At 37.7% G+C, this 24,429-nt stretch overlaps 1 protein-coding gene across 3 annotated transcripts in view; it reads right to left on the bottom strand.

Moving 5' to 3' along the window:
• grik3 (glutamate ionotropic receptor kainate type subunit 3) overlaps positions 1-24,429 on the bottom strand; it is a 97,939-nt gene that overhangs the window by 28,004 nt on the left and 45,506 nt on the right. For 2 of the 3 annotated variants that reach the window (XM_082551818.1, XM_082551820.1), the window contains exons 2-7: positions 11,044-11,217; positions 10,599-10,856; positions 10,327-10,508; positions 7,397-7,450; positions 4,699-4,869; positions 3,963-4,106 (exon numbers count right to left, since the gene is read on the bottom strand). In XM_082551818.1, the coding sequence (XP_082407944.1) occupies positions 3,963-4,106; positions 4,699-4,869; positions 7,397-7,450; positions 10,327-10,508; positions 10,599-10,856; positions 11,044-11,217 (983 nt within the window). The remainder of the gene's footprint in view (positions 1-3,962; positions 4,107-4,698; positions 4,870-7,396; positions 7,451-10,326; positions 10,509-10,598; positions 10,857-11,043; positions 11,218-24,429) is intronic. The other variant, XM_082551819.1, reaches the window with a different exon arrangement.

The raw sequence follows: 24,429 nt of genomic DNA, 5'->3' as shown, positions 1-24,429 counted from the left end.
AAGAAACAACAAACCGGAGAAAGATGTTTAAGTCCTATCAACAGAACACACTACAACATACTTTGACGTTCACGGAAAGCAAATTCACACCCACGCAGACATGAACCAAAAGTACAAACACAAATCACACAGGCTGCATTTTCTTTTTTAATTACATTTTACATTTCACTGCCTCCAACGCATTTTCCCTTCAGACTATGGAGTTAATTAACAACCGTCTCCCTTTGCTTGATTCCCCATGAGGGGAAAAACATACAACTGCCCCCTATTATGATTCCCTGATACCTGCCACCTCCACAGACGTGTGCACAAGCAAATACATGCAGGCCCGTACTAAATACACGAACATACCTCAGACCATTGCAGCAATCATAAAAAACTCAGGAAGTAACTCTACTCATTTTATTTTTGTCTCTTTTAGTTTTATGGTTGCGATTGCACCCCAGTGTGTACACCACAGCATTGTAAGGTTTTTTTTAAAGGGTCTTTGTACATGGTAATGAATCTTTACATATCATAAACACTTTTCTGATGTTTAAAATCTAAACTGTGACAACACTACAGGCTATAGCTGTCCAACCACCATGTAGCTTGCCAGAACATGAGAATATTGAGGCTTCAAGGAAAAATTTGTGGCACTCTGCTTTTCCAAACACTGTCATACCTCATTCCCACTGGCCTATTGCCATATAGGTGGGTGGTATGTTCAAGCAGCTCTAATTCAGAGAGTGACATAAATGCGTCAGCCATATCACATCGAAAGGGCGAAGTCGACCTTCAGAATATGTCACACTCCTGTCTTGAAGTAAGCGTAAATTAGGCCTGAGTTTAAGCTTTCATAACCTAAGACTTACGATGTTTGCATAAGAACAATCATGTAATAATATTGAATTTACTTTAATCCTTTCAAGATGGCTAACACTGGCATTTTTTTAAACTAAATACTGCAGACACACACAGACACCAGACGTTTGTAAGATATAGGGTGTGCAGACTTTGCAGGCAAAGAGAATTGTGTCTATTACTGCATCTCAAACAGCAGCGGGATTTTATAGCTCCTGTTCCAGTTGGCAACGTGTAGCCAAAAACTAACAGAATATATATCACATTTCAGTGCATAGTATATGTAGTAAATTCCTAGTGTTGTTAAATGATTAAAAACAGCAACATTGTGAGTAAAAGGTAATAATACAGTACTGTTAATCAATAAAAAACTTTTAATTAATTAATTAAAAACTTTAATTAAAACTAATTAGCTTTAATTAAAACTGCTTAATATACAGTTACACCGTTTTATGTATGTTTCACTCATCAGTTTACCCATCTTCACCCGTCTTCCTTTGTTCTATGGATCAAATGATCCAATTTCTAATTACAGAGTCGTCTAAAATGAAATGAACTGAACTCAGATATCTGTGAAAATAAAATACTGCAAATACAGTCTTAGTGTGCTTTATAATTTCAGGTCTCTTCAAGTGTACTGCTGGGAAGTCCAAGACACATAAGCACATGCACTGCTATCCCTGCCACTAAGAAAAAGGCATCTCCAGGCAACTCAAAAATCATACCACCTTATATTTTCACTTGAAACAAAAAGAAGTGTTTCCTGTTCAGCAAAGTCAGATGATGATTTGGCTATAACACTGTATTTGAATGCTTACTGGGAGTCTACTACCATTTATAGAAAGACCAGACCAGAATTTGTTCTTTCAAGTATGCCATCTGTTGGTGAAGCAAAGTCTTGGAGGAGCTACAAGTCGTGGCCATTTAAAACCTCCCACACACCCCCACTTTCTTTCTGAAAGCAATGCATTAGGGCAAAGAAAGGTTATACTTATTTTCCTTTGGAGCCCCAATTCCACTTGTGCTTATCACTGAACAAGGCTGCAAGCCAGATGATGTTTTCTCTGCACTTAATTTTCCTGGTAATCTAGACTAGAAAGGGAGTGGCAACTGATACTCTGTATTTGGGGTTGTCCTGCCCAACAAATGGACCACACAAGGATCTATAGAGACGTCTACTCTTCCCTCTCTTTGCAGCTTGGTTGCAGATACAGATCAGTGGACATACATTAATGAGAGAGACTGTTTATTTGAGACTGTTATTAAAGGCAAAGTGGAGTAAGTGAAACAGCATGACACAGGGAACATGTTTTTTTTTGTTTTTTGGGGGGGAACACGTGAAGGTGACCATCCACAATGACAGCTCTATTGTGATTTTGTCCTACCTATTTTCAGCGTTGGGTTTAACAAATTTCAAAGAAACATAATGTACGTCCTCATTTTATGTCGCTGTGTAGGACTGTAACTTGAGGATTATATCATTAACTGGCAGTTATGTTCATTTCAAGTCAGTATACAGAGTAATATGACTGTAATATAACGAGTAGTGTATTGAATTACTTTCTCTGAGGAGTAATTAAGTAGCATACTGCATTTTTTTTAGGAAAAGTAATTACGTAACAGTAGGGCTGTGCGATATGACCAAAATCTCATATCCCGATATAAGAATTCTATTGTCCCATAACGTTATAAATCACACAGATGTAACATTTTCTGTAAATTCTGTGAATCTCGGGCAGCTCGTCTTGCGTGAAGTGTTTCCAGCTGCGCGTCATGTAGCTGGAGTCCAGTGTTTTAACAGATGCATGAAACGATACATTTTTAGACATAAGTTGTAACGGCCGCCGTTTTCTTTGTGAGTATTCATTACACGGCGTGCTGCGGGGAAAACCCTGTTCTAACGTTTGAGTCTAAAGTTTATTTTTTAGCACCTGGTGGCTCTTTTTATTCTCATCCGTAAATAATCTGCTCTTTCACGTGATTCAGTTTATTTTGAAAAGTCTCAACAGGATCTTGAGCTTTATTGTGAAAGGTTTATGTGGAACATAAACAAGCGGACACGCGATGCTGTTACCATCGTTGTTGCTAACCACAACGCATAAAACAGGCGCTTTTCCGTCCGTAGTGTGGTTATATTAAATATAAGAGAAAGAGAGAACTTTAAGAAATTAATATAGCCACTACAGTGACCATCAAAACGATGAAAAAATATTGTCGTAAACAGTTTATTTTGCAACACCACGAAACAAACGATAGCGTAAAATGAAACGATAGACGTTTTTATATCGTCATCTGATATATATCGTTATATCGAACAGCCCTACGTAACAGAATACTTTTCTTGTATAAAAGAGTGAATGGGTATCAGGTCAGTTATTATAATGTACATAGAAAATTTCCTCTCCGTTATCATAGTGGTGTTTGAGATTCCTACAAGAAAAGTGACCAAAGCTGACCACAGGACTAGTCACAAACTGGTCACAAATATTGACCATATATCAAACACCACCAACACATCCATTTTGCCAAATAACCAAAAAAGGCTTCCCACAGTTGTAGAATCTTCTTTAGAAAGTAAAGCCTGTGTACAGTCATTCAAATTTGCTTTAACTGGAGTTATTTTCTTAAGTGAGAAAAATGTAACTTGACATTTTCAACTCTTCCCCACCACACACGACCACACCCGTGAAAAACACAGATACAAATGATTCTGTTGTTTGTACAAATGAAGATACAAATAGTAGCATCTCTGCACACCCTTAATCTCTCACTTTGCACAGACTCGTCTTTGAATTCTGAGGCACTGTCAGGGCCTCATGTTAGATGAAATAAGAGACGATTACACAAGTTGTGTTTTCAAAAGGTTACAGTACATGCTTTCTGGAAAATAGGTTATGAATACAGGGAATTTATAAAGCTGACAACAATGCTGCTTTGATGTGTCTATCAAGTCTTGGTTCACTTTGTATGTGGATAAGATTGATTTTGCTGGGTAAATATCCAAGTCCCACACGACTACATGGCTCTCACTCTGCTCACCGTAGTCCTTTTCACCACTCAGTCACTATGTTTCTATATAAACACTTATATCAAATATCAACAGGCCAATGCCCCATCACCTCTTTGATGAAACTCATGAAGCGGCCTCCAAATCTCCAGGGTTTGTGGCGGTGGCACTGCAGTGAGTTTACGGTCATCTGAGGAGCGTGCTGGTATGAGACGGAAACAATGTGGACTGCATCATAGGTCAGAGCTGCATCTGTCTGGAATAAGGGGTGAACATTGTTTCAGCTAAAGACTCTACAAAGACATAAACAGTTGAGTCACCGTTAGTCTTACTACTAATTATTATTATTTTCACATCAATTATACACTAACTAATAATTCAACCTTCAACCTTGATTTGCTTGCCTTATTTATACTACTGATGAGAACAGTAAAAAATAAACATGGTCTCCGTTTCCTTTATGTGTGTGTGTGGCTGGTGCACTCACGCTGTAAGCATCCTGCTCCACTCTACCCCAAAAGAGCTTTATTAAGATTACATCTCTATTGTTTTCCTAAAAATATACTATGTATCAAGGTACAATGTCCCAATAACTAAACTGAACAAGAGTGATGAATACATCTCAAAGGATAATTGGTTCTTATTATATACACATAATTTTGGATAGCCATGTGTAAGATGAACTTCTTTGTCTTTTTTTCAGTCATTGCTGAAGCCTAGCAGTAAAGCACAAGACCAAAATAAAGAGCTTACTGCAGAGATAATTCCTGAGGTAAAGAGTAATTTCGTACCAAACCACACAAGATTAAAGATTTTTAAGACTGACTTCAAAAGTATATACCACATACCGTCATGATGCCCTCCAGCAGGCCTGAATCGGGTTTAGGTGGTATCTGCTTTTCCATTGACCATTTCTCTGTAATGGAAGCAACTTGAGGGTTTTCCACATTGAGGATGCGGAAACCAGTCATGTTGACGCCACAGAAGCGATAGGGCTCAAGGTCGATGGCCATCAGGTCCTTTTGAGGGACAGAAGTAATGAAGAGTGGATTCTTAATTAGTACCACTGAGCGTCTTTAAGTATTTATTCAATCCCACACATAAAGATAATGTCACAGCAGCTGATTAAAGCGATAACTTTATTAAGGTGAAATAAAGTAGGATTTAAGTATGGCATGGAAAGTGGTATTTGTATCATAAGGCAAACCTCAAAAGACCTAAATAGCTTTTGTTGCTGGATAATCCTTTTAAAGCCAGCCTGTTAACTGTTTTTGTTTGTTTGTTTTGTTGCTTTAGTTCCTACAAAATGATGAACCAAGTGCACAAGCTAAAAGCTCAGGATGTATTTTGCTTTTTTATGTGAATAGATCTCTATAGGTACTTTTGTAATTTGGCAAGACTCTAATTATTGCTTGTGGCTCAGAAAGAATTAAAGAACAAGGAAAGGAAAAAAAATGAATATTAATAATTCAACACTTGCATTCCCTTGGTACCTTATAAGCAAAAAGCAATTCAATTTGAGCCACTGCAATTTCTGGGGAAGCCATTGTAGCTGAAGTGTGAAGTCACATGTTGACACATGTCGTGTCAGAATGGGCCAGGGGGCTTGGAAAAGACATTTGGATGAACATAGATATTTCATTAGCACCCTGTGGGGTTAGTGCTGGGAGAACAAGAGCGTGTAAGACACTTACTAAAGAACGGTCGTTGCTCTGAATCACTGAAATATTTCTCATCTTTTTCCCCCCTTCCCACTAGAAAGCAGTACAGCAATAAAGTACAGCAGATCAGGTTTAAGGTTTTTTAGCTTTGAATCTATGTATCCAAAAATACTGGGATAGAAAATTTAGTATAATACGTCTTTATTTTTAACAATGACAACAAACGCTGAGATTTTATTGTTGCCCTCATTTTGATTTTGCTACAAGCACACAATGCAATGATTTACACATCACTGCATTTTTGGAAAATGGGGTTGCTTTAGCCCCTTTGCAATGCCAGAAAAGCAATCTGTTACAAGTCTGAATTTTGCACTGCTGCCTTCCACGCACACATATGCTATGCAAACTTTGTGTAACCGTACAATTATCTCTTTACCAGAAAACCCCAATGTATATCTATATACACACAGAAGTGTTGTACAGGTACCAAACATAACAAAGTTCTTGTCTTTAGGTTCTCAGAGATAGCTATGGCAATGCGGGAGCTATGACAGACTCATTTCAAAGGACAAGGAAGTTATTACCCGATACCACTCTGCTGTTACCTTTTCATGCTCTAATAAGTCGGCATTTCCCTCACCTCAGAAGATAAAACACAGACATCAGTGAATTCCATCGAGAGGAAATTGTATTGCCATGTACACCATGCAAGTATTCATCATTTTGGATCAAATCAAGCCGTGAGGTATAATCTTCTTAATGGGGTGTCTGTCAATATGACAGTATATTGCAGCTTTAGATAGATATCGCACTCTGATTCTATAAAGATATAGTGCCTTTATGTGAAAAATATTGTTGATGCAAAAAATCATATCAAATAAAAGTTTTTCAGTTAATCCTCAAGTAAATATCTTGCTAGAGAACAAGCCAGGAAACTGCTGCACTTACACACACAGACTAGTGCACCGGCGATGAAAAGACATTTTGCATTCCCTATTAAACCAACCAGTTTGCTATACAAACATGGCACATAGCAGAACAATGTCATTGACACGCTATTGAGCATGAAAGATGACACACATCACGCCTGGACCGCTATGTCATATTGCATTATCACAACAGACTGGTCAAGTCCGGAGAGACGGAGTGCACAAGGGAGGCAGAAACAAAGACAATAACAGGGAATGAAAGGAACAACACCGAACACGCTGGTATTCATTCTCATTCAGTCACCAGATAGTCAGGGTTGCAGTAGGGAGCAGCAATGGTACCCTGCTGGGTCTGCTAGTATTAGTCAGATGAGATCATTTCATCAGAGCGGGAGCTAAAAATACTCATGATGGGAGGGAAACGGTTACATACTCAAAAGCTGTTAAACATATCTAAATGATCAACCTAAATTCTTTCAGTCAGTCATTCATTGTTTCTTCGTGCAGCGATTTCTTTTGTTTCTTGAGTGCCTGAATATAAATGATATAGACTATCACCTGGCTGCTTGACTGCATAAACTGCAAGTACATAAGAGGATATATATGTGTGTGTGTTTAATATATACAATGATTGTACCAACTTGAAAGTCACATTCAGCTTTAAATCTCAATCTGCTGGGTTTGGTTTTTTTTTTTGTTTGTTTGTCTTTTTTTGTTTTCCTTTTTTTCCTCCCCATGCTGCTACCTCAAAGACTTCTGTTGACTTTACTATAAAGCGAAGTGTTTACTACAGCAAACAGAAGACTCCATTATGCCTTCGGCTTGTCAAACAAAATTGATGTTATGGACTGGATCCAAACTGCATTGGCAATTAGCCACTATTCATCAAAAACTCAAGTGGTGGGAAGATGAGAACAAACGAGACTCTATTTGCATTAACAATCATGGTACATTACCAGAGTGGTGAAGATATAGTGGTAATACTCTGTCATCATCCCCATGGTCTGGGCCTGAAAGGATATGAAGACAGAAGATGGGAAAGAAAGGTGTGAATGAGTAGAGACGGGACAGAGAAGACTGTAATTGTGTCGTGTCAGGGCATTTTAGAATCAACGGCATTGTCAGAGTAAACAATGCTAAAGGAATGCAGGAAAAGACAGAGGTTTTAACGAGCATGTTGACCAACATGCTGTTAATTTTGCGGGTGAGATTCTGCTGCCGTTTGCTGGGATTTCTGCACCATATGTGGTCCACAGAATTACAGAATGGCTTGATGCTTTTCTATGCATTTAAATGGTTTGGAATGCCTCGAGGCATGTGACGTTATCCCAGCAGACAAGAGAGCTTTCAATCAAAAGAGCTCGGTAATCTTTGCCTCATATCTGAACACTCCATCATTGCCACTTGTTTCACTCCATCTACATTCAAAGGCACTACATTCCCATGGTGGCTGTGTTTCCCATTTAATTGTACCATCTGTTGTTTAAAAAAAAAAAAAAAACAGCCAAGGTTATGTAAATAAGACGTTATGCTCATGTGGTAGCAAATTTATTTCTGCATCTATAGACAGCTAAACACATGACATTGAAATTTTATTTTATTTTTTATAGTATAAGAAGGAGTTTTCATTAATAACTGTAATTTTCCCGATGCTGCGTAACCTTGTCAGCCTTCTATTTTACTCTTTATTTTGGTAATCTTCTATTATATATGCCTGCCCAGTCTGACGAGTGTGACGACAGGACAACCTGTAAATCTGAGAATGCTGCAAGAAAGACAGGACTGAGTGTTTTGTTATGACAAAAGAAATGATTCCAATAAAGCATGTCAGAGTGTAAAGCTTAGTAAAATTCAGTCGCATCATCCAGATTGCAATGATGAATAGCCTGATGCAAGTCTCATTACAAATGAATTCAATGCTTTTCATTTTTACTCATTATCTTAGTCTGGAGCAACCTTTTTGTAAATGTATAAATGGACCAGTCTGCCTTAATAGTAGCTGATAAATACAGTGAATGCTGCCAGCTAATCAAAGCACAGATGGTATCCATTCAAAATTTTGCATTTCAAGTCTTAAGTGACAATCACACCGCATTCTATTTAAAAATTGTTCCATGCATTACAAATAAAGAAGATTTACCAAACTGACAGTATGCACAGCTGACTTTATCGAAGGTAAAATGGTTAGCCAGTCAGTCAACATATGAAAGAGGGAAAAAAAAGATCAGCTGATCATTTTAGTAATTTCTCAAGTAAAAATGTCTTAAATTATATCTCATCAGTGTTTTCTTTGTTCTCTTTGATGTGACAAGCAATTTGAATATATCACTAATGTCTCGAGACACTTACGATGAGCAATTATTTGCTATTTTCTGATATTTTAAAGGCCCAACTATTAATTAAAGAAAAAATATCAGACATGTAATTGATACTGAACATAATGCTTGGATGAATACCTGGGATTGACAGTTAATATGATGCACTTGTGTCTAATGCACTTTTCGTAAAGTAAATTCTCACAAAAAATTTATTGTAGAATGTATCACAGCAAAGTACAATAACGTTTTATATGTAAGGTCACAGTACTATACAGTACAGCACACACTTTGACAGATGCACGTTTAAGGAGCTTTTTTAATTGATCCATGGCACATAAAAGGCAGTCAGCAATGAATGTAGTTTGCCCTTATTTCTATGTAAAAGCTTTGGTCGGCCGGCTCAGTCATGGAAGACAACTGTCTGGAGCTTTTTTGCCTTATAGCATTCTCACCACTTCTCTCTAGAGGACACTGGTTTCTTAGCGCGAGATGTGCAGACTGGCCAAGAGCGAATATATGTCACCTTAGATCTCAATAACTGGGGTGGACTGAGTTATTCAAATAACTTTTGAGGAGATGATGCATTTGGCAAAATGTTAACAGAAGCTGACAGCAAACTGAATGAGGGGTGGGGGTGGAGGGATCCACCAGCCTGTTCCTGACATCCAAAGAGCATCAGACCACCTACATATTCTCTGCTCCATGCATCATAGTGACAGCTCTTTGTTGACTGACAATCATTAGAATCAAAACACACTATATACAGTTTTGATAATAAAACTTCTCAGATCGCATTTTTTTTGTCTGAGTAGTTAAAAGTTTAGCAAACAGAATAAGAATGTGGATGTGGATTTTGTTCTTTTTTCCTTGTGGAATTCACAGTGTCGTATTAGTTTGCAAATATTTAATGGGCAAAACCAAAATTCGGAGACACTGACAGTCTCCGCTCATGATTACAAGAAAATCATTCCAAATGTCCTCCAAATGAAACGAATATCCAAGTTTTCTCAATTTCACCTATTTTCTACCAATTTTACGCTGGTGCAGGCCGAGTCAGTTCTGCCTTGGTGCCTATTGAGAACCAGCTCACCTTCAACAGATTTCAGAAGTGAACATTATGTACCTTCATATATCTGAAGTTGGGGTAATTTTTGTAGGAAGGAAATTATTGCAGACAGAATTTGTGGGCTTCATTTGCTGATGAAATTCCTGTAGTCTCTCTCATATCAGCGGTTCCAAATTTTGGACGAGCACTTTAGCAGTGCTGTGTCCATTTTGTGCTTCCCTTTTGGAACCAGCACCAGCGATCTGGGCACAAGAATCACACTGATGTAAAAAAGAAATAATGTAATTGCGGAAATCCCCATACTCCCTAGCAGCTTGCTGCTGTCTTATTTTTAGTGGTGCATTTTCTGTTACTGTTCTTCAATCCCGGTCCCATGTGTAATCCTCTGTAACTTAAATCAAAACCAATCTGATGGGAATTAATATATTGAACAGGACCACATCCTTTCATTTCTCTACCCATTCCGAGATCTGACAGTAGGACCATTTATAAATACACTAACCTGTTTGAGAATCTGTGCTGCCATGTGGTGGCTGCAGTCAAAGATGATCCGGAACTCCCGACTTCTCTTCATTTCTTTGAGAAGAGGCCTTGTATCCTGCGTGTCGAGAGGAAGCTGGCGGATCTTTAGTCGGATGTTATACCTAGACGGGGCCATTATCAGCTCCTGTAGTCTTATAAGACCTTATCAGACAAGAAACAGTACAAAAATGATCATATAACATATACCCCAAGTAACTGAAGTAACATGTTATAATATACCAGTCTGTTTACCTGTGCTATCATCATATACAACTGTAGCTGTTTTCCATTTGAGAAACTGCACCAGGTCCAGGATAGCATAGCTTAAAGATGAGTAATCTGGGTATAAATTGGCATAAAAGGTGTCTCTGTTGTCCATAGGGTGATGTTTCCACCGCACTTGGATATGCGGCACTTCCAGTGCATTGCAGATGGACTGCACGGCATTCGATGATGAACTATGTGAGGGCCCAAATATTGCAACTACGCCTAAAGACAGCTGGTCACAAGCTGAAGAGGAGAAAGGGACAAGAGCTTGAGAAGAACCTCACTTATGTCCTGTCACAGCAGAATTTGGGAATTCTCAAATCAAAAACACAGATTAATATGAAGTTAATGACAGTGTGACAAACCAGATTCCTGCCTTCATCCACACTGTGGTCACAATCCTTGAATAAATGTGAGACAAGTTACTCACCTTTTCTTGATGCCTCAAAGCTGTCATAGATATTAATCCTCTGTATGTCATAAGTTAATGTTGTGTTTGGTAACAAAGTCCTGTTTCTGTTTATGTTATTGACTGCAAATTTAAAGGCAAGTTCCTCCGCACTGACGAGCGAAACAGGTCCGTCTGTTTGTTCGAAAATTCCACCTGAAAAACAAAAAAGGAGAGACGGGTAAGCACCACAACAACTGGTCTGAAATCTAATCAAAAAACAACAGCAGGAAGACAGACACAAATTAAGGTAGGACTAAATGGAGAAAATATTAGGACGCATACTGATGGGAGAAGTGCACATTATGTGAGATATAAAATTTTGTTCAGCAAACATGGAGCAACTCTCTCCATTTTTAGGAAATGCGCAAAAAACCCAATATCTGTTTGAAGTCCAAAGCCATAATGGATTTAAGGTGTGTGTGTGTGTTTGGCTGTTTCATCAGGGCAGCAGAATATCTCAGGCTCTTGTCTCTCCATTAAGATATCCTTTTATTTCGCCCGAATACCACATTGTTGGTGCAGATAACTGGACTTGGGCACTCTTCTTTTACATACAATTCAAAGGAAAGCATTTTTCCCATTTTCAGATGGCCAGGACCACTGCTCTAAAGTTGCAAACATGTCTGTATGAACATCAAAGTCCAGTATTGCTTTAGACGGTGGTGTATCAGACAGGTAATCCTGTACTACATCCACTACTGTATATTATGTATTTTTTGTTTATTTTGGAATACCTTTTTTCTTGATATGATTGATAGAATCAGGATGGATTTTTGGTGTCAAAACATGTTAAAAAAGAAAAAAAATGTAATCATTCAATTAAAAATTAATACCAGTCCCCTGAAAACTGGTTGTAAATGTAGAAAGAGCTCCTGCCTTTAGTAACATGCATTATCAACCAATGGGTTTTATTTTGTATTCTGTTTAAGTGGCAGAAGTAAAGATAAATGTTTCTTTAATGTTCACCTTTGAAATTAAAGGAGTAGAAAAGTGGGAGTTGTTCAGAACTTAATTATGTTTTGCATTCATCACCTGCACAAATCACAGTTTGCTACGTAAAATTATACACCCAATGTAAATTTACTCTCATGCACTGTAAACTGTGCAATGTTTTTCCCAGCAAAAAAGTGGATCTGGAGATATGGGCAATTAAGGTATTCTAAGATCTTTGATGCTGGCAGAGGGGGAACGATATCCTAGCTTTGAAGGAGAGCAGGCTATGGCAGCCTAGATGTACATGAAATAACAAAAAAGCTGGTGCTGGAGTCTTTCTGTTGTAAACTCATTTTATTAAGTTAATATTTGTGTTTTGCGTTCCATTAACTGGGATTCATTAAAACATTATTTCAACACCCCTCCAAGCTGACGCATGCCGTATCTAATGTTAAATAGTTTAAGCGTTTCAATTTATATGTAATTGGTACAGTAACAAACATGAACTGTCAAATGTAAGACAGCAAAGTCCCTTCGTGTCTCGGCTACAGCCTTAAAGAAGACAGTTTAGACAGCTTCTTCAAAGATGCCTGCAGGAACATCAGCTTATGGAGACAATGGCTCCTCCACCTCCACTCTCATCATATTATCCATTTCAGTAACAAAGCGAAAAGTCTCTGCCATCTTCTGTCAATTCTGGAACAAAAAAAATGCTCACCACCATCAAAAGTTACAAATGTCAGTGCTTAAGTTTAACTTTATGCCCATTATTTCAGATATACAGACAATCTTTCAAAACCAGGTCTTTTTTTGCTTTTTTTAAACACCGGGATCACACACGTCTAAACACCAATAGAGGATGCCTTTAAAGTATTTTCTGCTGCATATTAATAGGGTGTATGAGTCAAGGCTCAGGCTCATATTGATATCAGTTAATAATCACTCCCAGTCTATGTTAACGCTCCAATTCAATCAGGAAATGATAGGAGGAACAACAAATTGCTTTGTGTTAGTGTGATGCCGCAGAGCATTTGAAAGTGCCTAATTATTTTCCTCCTATTCTTTTATTGTACTTTTATACATCTCTATTTCATGCTTGTATTAAAATAATATACCTTAGTGGATTTCTTTAAGCTGCTGGATTTGTCCGTGCTAATGTCAAACCCCTTAAGATATCCAGTTAATAAGGGACTATTAACCAGTGTTGAAGATACGAAGTCTGACAATAGTAAACAGATTTTGTGAATAGTTAAATTCCAGTTTACAGATTCAAAAACACAATGATTAGCATTCAGTACGAGGGCTGAACAGTGAAATACTTTTACCAATAAATACGTTATTCAATTCACATACATTACAACATTCACAACATGACATTAATATTAATATTTATTTACAGTGCACTGAACAAATAAATACAACAAAGTTTAAAATTGGCCACCTAGGGCTGTCATGATCTCTGATTTGCACTTAAAATTCATATCATAATTATAGCTTTTTTAAAATTTTTACATTTTATTTTATTTTTTTCAAATTCTTACTGACTGAGTCCCCCATGCTACCAGTCAAAAGTCTGGAAACACCTTCTTATTTAATGTTTTTTATTTAAAATATAAAATAAAAGACACATTTAGAGATATTTATCAATTTTTTCTTTGCTACATAATTTCATATATCTTGCATCATATATTTGATTTCCACAGTGCGTATCTACAATATAGAAAGTAGTAAAAATAGAGAAAAATCATTAAATAAGAAGAAGATTTTGAATGGTAGTGTAAATATATATCAGACTGCAGGGACTCAGTCCATCCATAAAATGTAGACACAGTAGCACAGATTAATGAAGCAGCTAGCACATGCTCAGAACACTTGGAATGGAGAGAGCGGGAGACGTAGCAAGAGCAAATAAAAAGAAAATCAGTAATCAAATTAAGAATTAAGTCGTTAACAGTTGCCCATCTCGGGTGCTTCACGCAGCAATGTAACAACAGCCTGACTGCAGCAGAGCAAATGTAGTGTAAGTGGTCCAGTTTAGCATACTGGCTTTGTTACTGGAACTAATTTTGTTCCAATGTGTAGGAGAAAAATGAATGTTGTTAATAACTTGCATAGACAGGCTGATGGTGCAGAAGAGTAGTTACTGAAAAAAGAGCTGTGATAAACTGCAAACTGAGTCTGCAACCATAACCATAATGACACTGAATGATTTACGATGTTATCATATGCTTTTTTTCCAGTACCAATTATTTCTTTGAAAATCAATTATTCATAGCAATTTTTCATTTTGTATTTTCCAGTTGTCGCCCATACCGGTATATTGCAACATCGCTGATTTCAGCCAGTGGGCCAAGAATACAAAGCGATACATTTCATTTTACCTCATATTTTTTTCTGCAGCATGTGTTTGAGATTTTGGATTCCCTTCGTCTATCACACAAATGCTGCCTGCCAGCTTGTTTTTACAAGGTATTTTACTAATCCTAGAGAATACCTGGCTGCAGAGAGCTTAGCTTAGAAATGGTACCTGTGACCCACTGATGCCCCTGAAAAGATCCCCAGTGCCTGGATCACACAATTATATAGTTCTGTTACTGTGGCCAGAGTGGCAGTTCTGAAAGCCAAGCTCATCTTACTAGGGATGTGATGCATAAACCTACCCGGTAGAATGCGTCACATTAAAATAAATGAATCCTTCCATTTCATGGGGAAATCTCATTAGAGTACATTAAGTAATTGCTGGAGTATATAGTAATTTGACTGTTAAGAAGATAAAATGTGCATTGCTCAGAAGCACTCTAACAAATTTAATAAACAGGGGAAAACCTGCTCCTTGGAAGGAAAATCCAGAAGATAATTTGTTTTGCCCGTTTTCAGAAATCTACCATAACCACAATAACAAGGTTTAATGCACAAGACCTCCCACAACTCCATCAGATAAGGGACAAGCAGTTCTTTTTAGCATCATACAGAATTTACTCTAATGATGCAGGCATCCGAAAATTAGGGACATGTTTACAAGTTCCCATTTTAACAACTACACTGAATGTTCGTTATTGCAGTGGGCGTGTGCAAATTGAGATGCATGAATTTCAGACTTGTTCTTGTGATTCTCAGTCAAAAGGCTTCAAATTAGCATGTCTCCAATAGACAAGAACACAAAAGCCTTTAATTAGTCTCTAAGGTCCTATCACAATATATAAATCAGCTACTAATTGCAGCTGTTTCCATAATTTGTCCTTTGAGGACTTTGTGGATCAGCTGCACTGAAAAGCCACAAGATTATGTATTTGTAGCTAGTGATTCAAACTTAAATTGCAAAATGCACATGGCACTAGATCACCCAAACTTAGTGGTGTATTGAAAGCAAAAACAAGCATAACTAGCAGTGGTGCTGAAAAAGTAAAAATAAAGCAAGTTTAGGGATTGACAGTGTTTCATCTGTGGCGCTAGAGATGGGAACTGAGAACCGGTTCTTGTACTTGTCTGGTAGTCCAATTTCTTGCCTGCCTATTGATCCCACTTATCGGTTCTTGTACTTGCGCTACAATAAGCTGATTTCATTTTGCATGTCAGGGCATAAATAGTTACGCAGTCTAGAGCGTGGATATAGACATTTATTTTTATTGCACAAAAGGACCAGCTAAATAGTAAAGTGGTAAACTGCATCCAGGACATAAACAACCGCACCAAACTGGTAACACAACTTCGGTTCTTTGCTACTACCTGCCAAGACAGCATGCTAATGCTAAGCTAGCCAAGAACCCAGAGTGAAAGCTAAGTGAATGCCTACCCCAGCAGCCAGACCCTGAACTTCAACAGGTAACAAGCAGATGAGCAGTCAGTTTTCATCTGTCTGGTTTTCATCTTTGCTTTGTGCGGTCAGCTTTGTATTCTACCAAGAGCAAGATCTTGGAGATGCGTGTCCTCATTAGGGATTTGTGTTGATGTGTGGGGTTGTAGCCTCGGGTTTATGTTAGGAAATGGTCATTATGAGATAATGTGTTTCAGCTATTTAACAGGGCAACATGAAAGTTATGTAACAAGTAGTATAACAAATTACTTTTTCCCGGGAGTAACGTACTGCATTACTTTTAAGAAAAGTGTTCTGTGTGTTATGTGTATCAAATGAATTTTTTGAGTAACAGTAATCACAGCGAAGAGGGGAAATACCTCAACAAAAACGCACAAACGTTTGATCCGCAGCATGCAGTTAATTTAGACGAATGTAATTTCTTTACTGCTGCTTAGCAATGGTGGTGACTCTCAAAACGGAGCCAATGAGAATCAATAAAGGAATCAAATCAATAAGTGATATCGATAATGGAATCTGAATCACTTATATTCTTATTAATTCCCATCGATTAGTGGCACTGTGTGAAAGTTATTTTCTAATAGCTTCCTTAAGTTACAGATTCTTATTAGCTTCTATTGCAACAAGCAACATTTTTATCTTATTAAAAGAGATTATGTTATAATAGGTCCAAATCCTTTTAAAGACCACTGAAGGAAAATTCAGTTCAGCTGAACAGAAAATGTTTGCCATCAAAGTAAAAGTTGTGCGTTACCGTTGCCACCAACATGTTTCAAAAGGTCCATCTCTTACTTTGAAGGTGGAGGCTCTCCATTTCTGGTGTGTCTGCAGCAATCTGCTATTGAGCAAACAGGTTTTCAGTGCAGCACTAGCAACTTCCAGTAACCTCCAGAAACCACTCGGCAGCCAGTCAGGGAATGCACATTTTTTTCCCTAGTGACTGGTGGTTGTTGTGGGCTTGATGACTAAAAAAATAAACGTAAGCGTTTAATCGTTTGGCCTTTATGCAAAAACAGCTCAGGAATTAATCATAAACAGAAGCTATGGGTACAGCGGCTTCTGCAGGGCCTAAAGGATCTGACAGAGACATGCTGTGCAGTGTCAGAATCAGAGGTTTCACATTTTAGCTGTACATGCCCTTGCAAAAATCAATGTTGTAGCATGAAAGCCACACATGTTATGTGCCCACAAACAATGTGGGCAAATGCACAAGCATAAACCCACCCTCTGCTGTTGTGTTGTGGCAGACTGCCTGCAAACCAGCTTAGTTGTCATCTGGGTTCCACTGAAAAGACATATTTTCATCATCTACTGCATTTATTGACTTTAATAATGTGATATAAGTGGAAGAATAACAGTCTGCCAAAACAAATACATTAAAAGAGGTCTGCTTTCTATTTTTCGTTTTGGTTTGATGCATTTTGCCAATTTTTTAAGTGGAAGTTTCACATTGTCCAGTTTGGCAGTAAAATAATTTTGAGTGTAACGTGTTTCTACCGTCTGCACCAATTTCCCCACATCTGATAAAGCTGGACTACTTGGACACACTTTTGTGTTGTTGTGTGTTAATGTAATTTCATTCTTTTAGTGACTGGGGTCAGATTTGTTTGCAGTGCAAAATTAACATCAGTGTTCATGTCTTTTTGCAGAAAACAACCAAAGGCTTAGATGCATTTTTCTCCAGTTATCACAAAGTTTTACTTTTAACTGAAATGTCACTAGGATTTTTTTTTTCTTTAAACAACACACATTTTTCCCTTTCAGATGTGTGTGTACAGAATCTTTTAACTACAGAGGTAAAACCTTAGCAGTTACAGTAAGTAACCAGTACCCAGTTAAACTTAGGAATAGATGACAAACTAGAAGGTTAAAGACATGTTAGAGAGCTCAATTTTCAAGGTTCATGGGGTTTTGACTCCAGGAATTTATTCACATGCACTGCGGGAGGATTTTTAAATAATCCTGGTTGCTATTTATTATTGTTTAGAATGAAAAAAAGAAACGAAAAAAAAAACAAAACACTGAACAGGTCTAGGCAGGCACCTACTAACCTTATCTATAATCATATTAAGTTGATATTATTTAAATTAATTTCCCTGATCCCAAATCAAACTAATCTTAAAATGAATAAGTAAAGAAGGTTAGTCTACTGTGTATTTACTCTCGATGTTATACCATTGTAGAAATAGTAGAACATAGATATGATTGTACGATGAAGACCATATTGCAGGATATGTTGTGCTTGTTAAAATAAAATCCCTTGCTTACATACAAACCAATGCAGAAACCCAAACAATGAGACTAGTTCATTATGCTCTTGGATACATGTGCGCTCGCCCACTGGATTTCTGAGAGTTGCTCTTTTGTACTTTCTCTTCACTGGTGGGATTCCCAATCTCCCTGTGAATAGCTTCCTGTCTCCCTGGATGTGCCGCAACACTCATTTTCACAATGGTGGCAGCAAACAATGACCAGCATAAAGAAAACACACACAATTCATCATGAACATTCAGAAATGCAGCCAATTTGAGGAAGAACATGTTCGTTCATAATTATGAGAAACAAAAAACACTAGAGGCCAACTGTTACACAATACCAAGACCAGTTGTTAACTTAGCCAAAGCTCCATTTTATAACACACAATTCAGAAAATAAATAAATAAATCAGGCCAGGAATCTGTTACATTTAATCAATGATGAGTATCATGAGAGGAAATTAAGGGCGCTTGTTAATTAATGATGTCTGGCAGCATGTTGGCTCATTAGTTAGCAAAGTCACCTCACAGCAAGACAGTTTTGGGTTTGATCTTAGCTATGGTTCTCCTCTGCATGCTCACTTGGGTTTAACCTCACTGCTCAGGGTTCCTCTCGCAGTCCAAACAAATGGCTTTCAAGTGAATCAGACTTTAGATCACCTGTAGGTGTTAGTGTGAGCATGTGTGTCAGTGCAGCAACCCTCTCAATCTGTTTCCCTACTTTTTCCACTAATGCGCTAGTCCCTCTCTAATCTTTATCAGAAATAAGTGGTGTAAGTTATTTTACAGAACTGTCGATAAAGTAATTATTAACAAACTCACCAAATTAACAAAAGGTTTAAATGTTTGCAGCAGAGAAACGGAAGAATATCGACTATTGAGGCTCTTTATTGTGCTAAACAACATGTCGACAGTTCAATTTTAAAAGTAATTACTGTTGATAGTGTTGAATTAAAACTGATGAGCGTAATTGATAGTGATGTGCATGTGAGTGGCACGCACATTAAGTGCAAAATGCCACAAGTGACACAGTGTAACACTGCAAAAGACAAATTAGCTATTAAAATGTTATCTGAAACATCTGTTAAACTTGGCCACTAATTATTTATCTCCAGCAACAGCAACAGTTATGGAGTTAGGTTTAAAGGAAGATGATATGGATCACAACACTTCTAGTTATCAGTGGCTTTATACTCTTATTTATGCATGTCTGTTACGTAATCTGATTACTTTTCTCAAGTAACGAGTAAAGTAAGGGATTACTATTGCAAAAACGGCAATTAGATTACCGTTACTTTTCCGTAGGAACGCTGCGTTACTGCGTTACTAAAACCGTGATTCTTTTTGCGAGAATGTCTCATGACAGTGACGTAAGCGAGTGCGACGTTCGTGACAACAGCTGTGCGCAGATCAACAATGGATAATATATTGAGTGCTGGAGAGAGTATGAGCATGCAGCGTTTAAAGCGTGGAAGTACTGACCTTACTTTGAGTTTGATTCCATAAAAAGTGACAAAAACATTAGTGTCCGTTGTGCGTGGGAAGAAAACTTCTTTTTACACCGAAAAACACCCTAAATAAGCTCGTGGGCAATGATGTAATGGAAAACTCAGAGAGAAACTCGCGGATTCTTCCACTGACCGCTGCGGCACACCTGCACCAGGGTAAACCTCCGCCTAACCCACTCCTGCTTTACAGGTGAAAATAGAGCAAAAGGACCGCTAGTCTTTGACTTTATTTATTTTCTGCTGTGTTTTACTTGCATCTATTTGAAAGACTGAGTGTAAACACAAAAAAAAAAATATTTTATGTGCTGGAATGTGCAGAAAATAGGTTTAAATGTTAAACTAATTTCTTCCAGTCAGAGAATGTTGCATATAATTTAATTTTTGCTTGATGCATAAAGTTAAAAGATTAAAACTAATAAAAACAAGTTTAAAAAAAAGAGACTTTTCCATTTGATTACATTTTGTATGATGGATTATGCAGAAAAAGTAGAATTGGGCTGAAAGATCTATCGCTTTATCACCTATTCAGGTTGTAAATCGTGTTTTTAAAAAGTAACTAAGTAACTAAGTAATTAATTACTTTTGAAAATAAGTAATCAGTAAAGTAACGGGATTACTTTTTTGGGGAAGTAATCAGTAATTAGTTACTGATTACTTTTTTCAAGTAACTTGACCAACACTGGTTACCGTTAATAAAAATAATACTAATACACAGAGAACTGTAAGTCATAATGTAGAAAATAAAATAAGTTTGTCATTTTTTGTCTGTGTGCTAAAATCATTAAAATAAAAAGCTTCTGCAAAAGAAAGACTGGATAAAATGTAAGTAATTAAAACTTGACATCAAAGAACAATAGTAATATTAGCCTATCAACCTGTTAACCTTGAAAAAATTAGCAACTCTGCCACTGAGCTGGTAATATTTTTGCTTTTTTTTTTAAAACCACAACAGTACGTTTGTTTTACTTGCCACAGTATTTGAGATACTAGTGAAAGTAGCAGGTACTATAACAACGACACAGCAAGATGTATAAAATTCCTGGTGTTTAAAAACAGATATTTTAAGATGAAATCAAAATTTGGATTAATATCTGACATTGTTTAAAAGATTTTAAAAATATATGTAAATCTGACAGCAGGGCTTTAACTCTCTTTGAAAATAGCAGCTAACCTAAAACGAATAAAAACTGAAACTAAATTGTAGACTTTAATGTCTGATGGATTATTATTCATTATTATTCAGCGACTGTGAAGACCTTTGGATTGTAATGGCTAAGATAATCTTTATCTGTTTGTAATGTCATGCAATAAACATGCGGTAAAATATTTCCCCACAGATTTATCACCTCGGGGATAGAAAACTCTCATTATATTTATTTATATTGCAATGGGTTGACACTCATAGACTCTTTCTCCTTGAAGCATACTGTAAATAAAGCTTGTTTCTGTGATTCGTCTCTCACACACACACGTTGTGTCTCTGTGAAGCCGACTTGAATTAGAGCTTCTATTTGTCATTCAAACTGAGTCATTCAGACTCCATTGTTGCCTTAATGATGCATTTAACTTACTATTGTAACCACCACTTATAAACAATTATTTTGTCAAATGGCATTATGTAGAATGTGTGTTTATATTTCTTTGCACATAGTATGATTTGTGAAATTGAATCGATTTAACTAAATGACTACATGAAAAGTTCTTATGATGTTTACATATCTGGCAGTGATGGCAGGTAAAGGATGCAGTTTCTAGTATCCTCATATATATATATTGCCCATGATGTTTTGAAGCTGTATCATATAGAAACATTTTTCATTCATTTTTTTTTTAAATCAAGACGAGAAATCTTGAATCTTTGAATTTAGAAAAGATTTAAAAAGATTCATGTTTTAAGTGTCAAAACATTTGGACAAATATGCAATAACATGTACAGCTCTGACACAGCACAATACTGTATATTACCATATAAATTGAATTTGGGCTTCTAATGTTTGAGTCCATAATGAGAAAGGCTGCTTTAATTATGTTATTTCTCCCTGTAAATCACTGTCCACATTGAATCCCCTTCCAGCTCTATCACAGCTGAGAGGCATTCATATTTATTTGATACGATTAGTAGTACTCATGCAGCCCTATAATGTTGTGATATCTCCTCTGTCAGAGAACTGTCAGGTAACAACACATTTGTAAAATCTAATTTTATGCTCAAGTGGTTCTGCTTCTGCAATTTATCGCAGCTATCGCTCACCTTCTTCCCTGCTTGCTCCTGCTAGCTTTCTCCCTCTCCAGTCTCCACCCTCTCTTTCCAGCTTAGTGAGGTGTTTTGATCTCATTATCATTCCCAAACATTCACACCGGATAATCTGTCAGGGCGGGAGCCTGTGCTCTGCACCGTACAGGGCACCCTGGTCATGATTAGGGGTGCTGGGGCGTGCTTGCAATGAAAATACCATTTTTTTCCCCTCCCTTTAAACCAAACTAAAAGTAATGGATATATGGTTCTCCCTGCGTGCTATAAAATCTTGGCTGTGTCAATTAGGTTCTTTAGCAAAGAGAAACTGCCTCATACTGCATGAGGACAATTGTGGGACAACCCAGCGAGGACACTGAATTGATTAGCCAAACCGAGCAGCGGGGCTCAGATGCCCTTTTACAAACTGCAAATCCTTTTCCAGAAACGCTGCACAATGCACAGTGAACCTCCATTAGACAATGCTGTTCCACAATGCACGATACAAACAGCCACCTCCCCTGTCTGTGGTCTATTGTTATCATGGAGGTAAAACCTTCCCCATGCCAAATCCTCACCTCACAGCCAGTTCAATCAAAGGCTATGCCAGAAAAACAGGGACTGAGACAATGGTAACTAATGCCAGGTGGATGTAGGCTTTGAGCTGTGCCAAGCTACCTGTGTCCATCACCTTCCCTACCCCATCCATCTCCTCACCCACAGCCACTCTTTGTCCACATATGGTGGCAGAAACTACGCAGACCTGCAGCCTTGGCATTTTGTCACAGTGGGATGCTAAGGTGGCCAACAGCACAAAAAGCGCCACACTGTGAATGCAGTTTTTGAAAGTGTGTTTTTGTGTGTGTGTTTTTAAAGTTGACTTACGTAAAGATAAATACAGAATGTGGCTACTTTTATATCCTTTGCTAAATTTGTCAATAAGCAATTTGATCGTGACCCTAAACAAGCTTACTCACCAGGAAGCTTTGGCCGCCTCCTCTTTTCTGAGTGCAAAATACAGTACAAACACTGCTGTGTCTGTTCAACTGGTCACAGATGAAAATGCTGATAGACCTGTGTAATACAAAAATAATAGCTGCACTTTAGCTATATTATTGTGTTTGAGCCTTTTCTTTACCTACACTAATCTGTTTATCCTGACTGCAATATGATGCTGAGCCTAGGGAATGCTGCTTCACATACACCAGCTTATACACAAACCCCATACTTATTCCACTGCCTGTCTTTGCCCTCTCCAGCTTTTTCTGTTGTTTTTTTTTTCAATAGCTGTATGTCATCAGTAGCATTCATGGAGTTGTGAATATTGCTACGCAATGCAAACAAGCAGGTATTATACATGTATAAGGATTTGCCTTTGCAGGTCAGTGGAGTGCCACTTGTTTAGAATTAGATCTGGAAATACAGGCTGTGTACCCATAACCACATAGCTAAATTTCCTTTCTCAGTTTGATTGCTTTAAAAAAGAATCTCAGTAAGTGTGGAAGTAAGGGGGCTCTACCTGCCAGGCAAGCAAAATAGAGTGATTTCAACAGTATTTCAACAACCGCTGCAGCAGAGTGAGACAGTGTTCAGGCAGACGACAGCAGTGTGTGACAAAAACACAGTCTTGAAATTCATTTCAACGTAATCACTTTCTAAGCAAGGTGTGTGTGTGTGTTTGGGGTTGGCATGTTGCAACAATGTACCAATCAAAAACCTACAGGAACCAATTCCTGGTACAGAAGATACCTTAAAATGTGATGATGGTATTTTACATTTGTTGCCTGGGACTCCTAAGGACAGAGCATTACCTTAAATCAGTCTAGCCTGTTACCTTTCCAGAGTTGTAAAAGCATTTCTGATATAATATGAACAGCTGAAACCTTCTTAGCCTCTATTACTCATCTACCCCCCACCACCTCCCTTTCTATTGATCGTATTCCATCACAAATGTAGCCTCTTGCATTCTTTATATATGCATGCCATGCTCTCCACCGCACAAACACAATCACTTTTTATTCTCACACAGCTTCCATCATACTATATTTCATGTTAAAATCAATATAAAGTGATGAGCGTCAGCAAAAGAGCAGCAGGGAAGGCTGAACGTGATAACTTTCCACCTCAAGGCTTCACTGTGGTGTTTTATGTTCATATTCTTTGTGTCTGGTCACTTTGGGGCTCCGGGGCTTCATTTTCATTAGCGGCACTTTGAAGGTACATTTTACTGTTACTGTCACAAACCTGTTGCAGACCAGTTGACTTATCCTTAGGGTTAAAAACACCACGGGGTTAGATGTATAGTTTTCCACAGTGGAAGGTTAGAGAACTACTCTGGGTAACAAAAATTGCGCTTTGTAATTGACATTGATTTTGCAACTGACGGCGCAATTAATATCAAGGCCTGTGTTTATCCCTGCAAGCTGCTTCAAAGTCCATAGTAAAATGAAAAGGAATTGTTTAATTTAGGCCACCTTATTACCATGAAGCTTTGACAACCACTTAGTTGCTTTAATGCTTAACATAATGAGAACACGAGTTTGAGTTCAGCTTCATATAAAACTCTTTGACAGTGCTATTATCGTCATTCACCCACCCATCCACCCACAGAAATTAGTGTCT

Source organism: Aulonocara stuartgranti (assembly GCF_965226115.1).
Source record: "Aulonocara stuartgranti genome assembly, chromosome: 11".
Classification (NCBI taxonomy): Eukaryota; Metazoa; Chordata; class Actinopteri; order Cichliformes; family Cichlidae; genus Aulonocara; species Aulonocara stuartgranti.
This window is presented reverse-complemented; position numbering and strand designations above follow the sequence as displayed.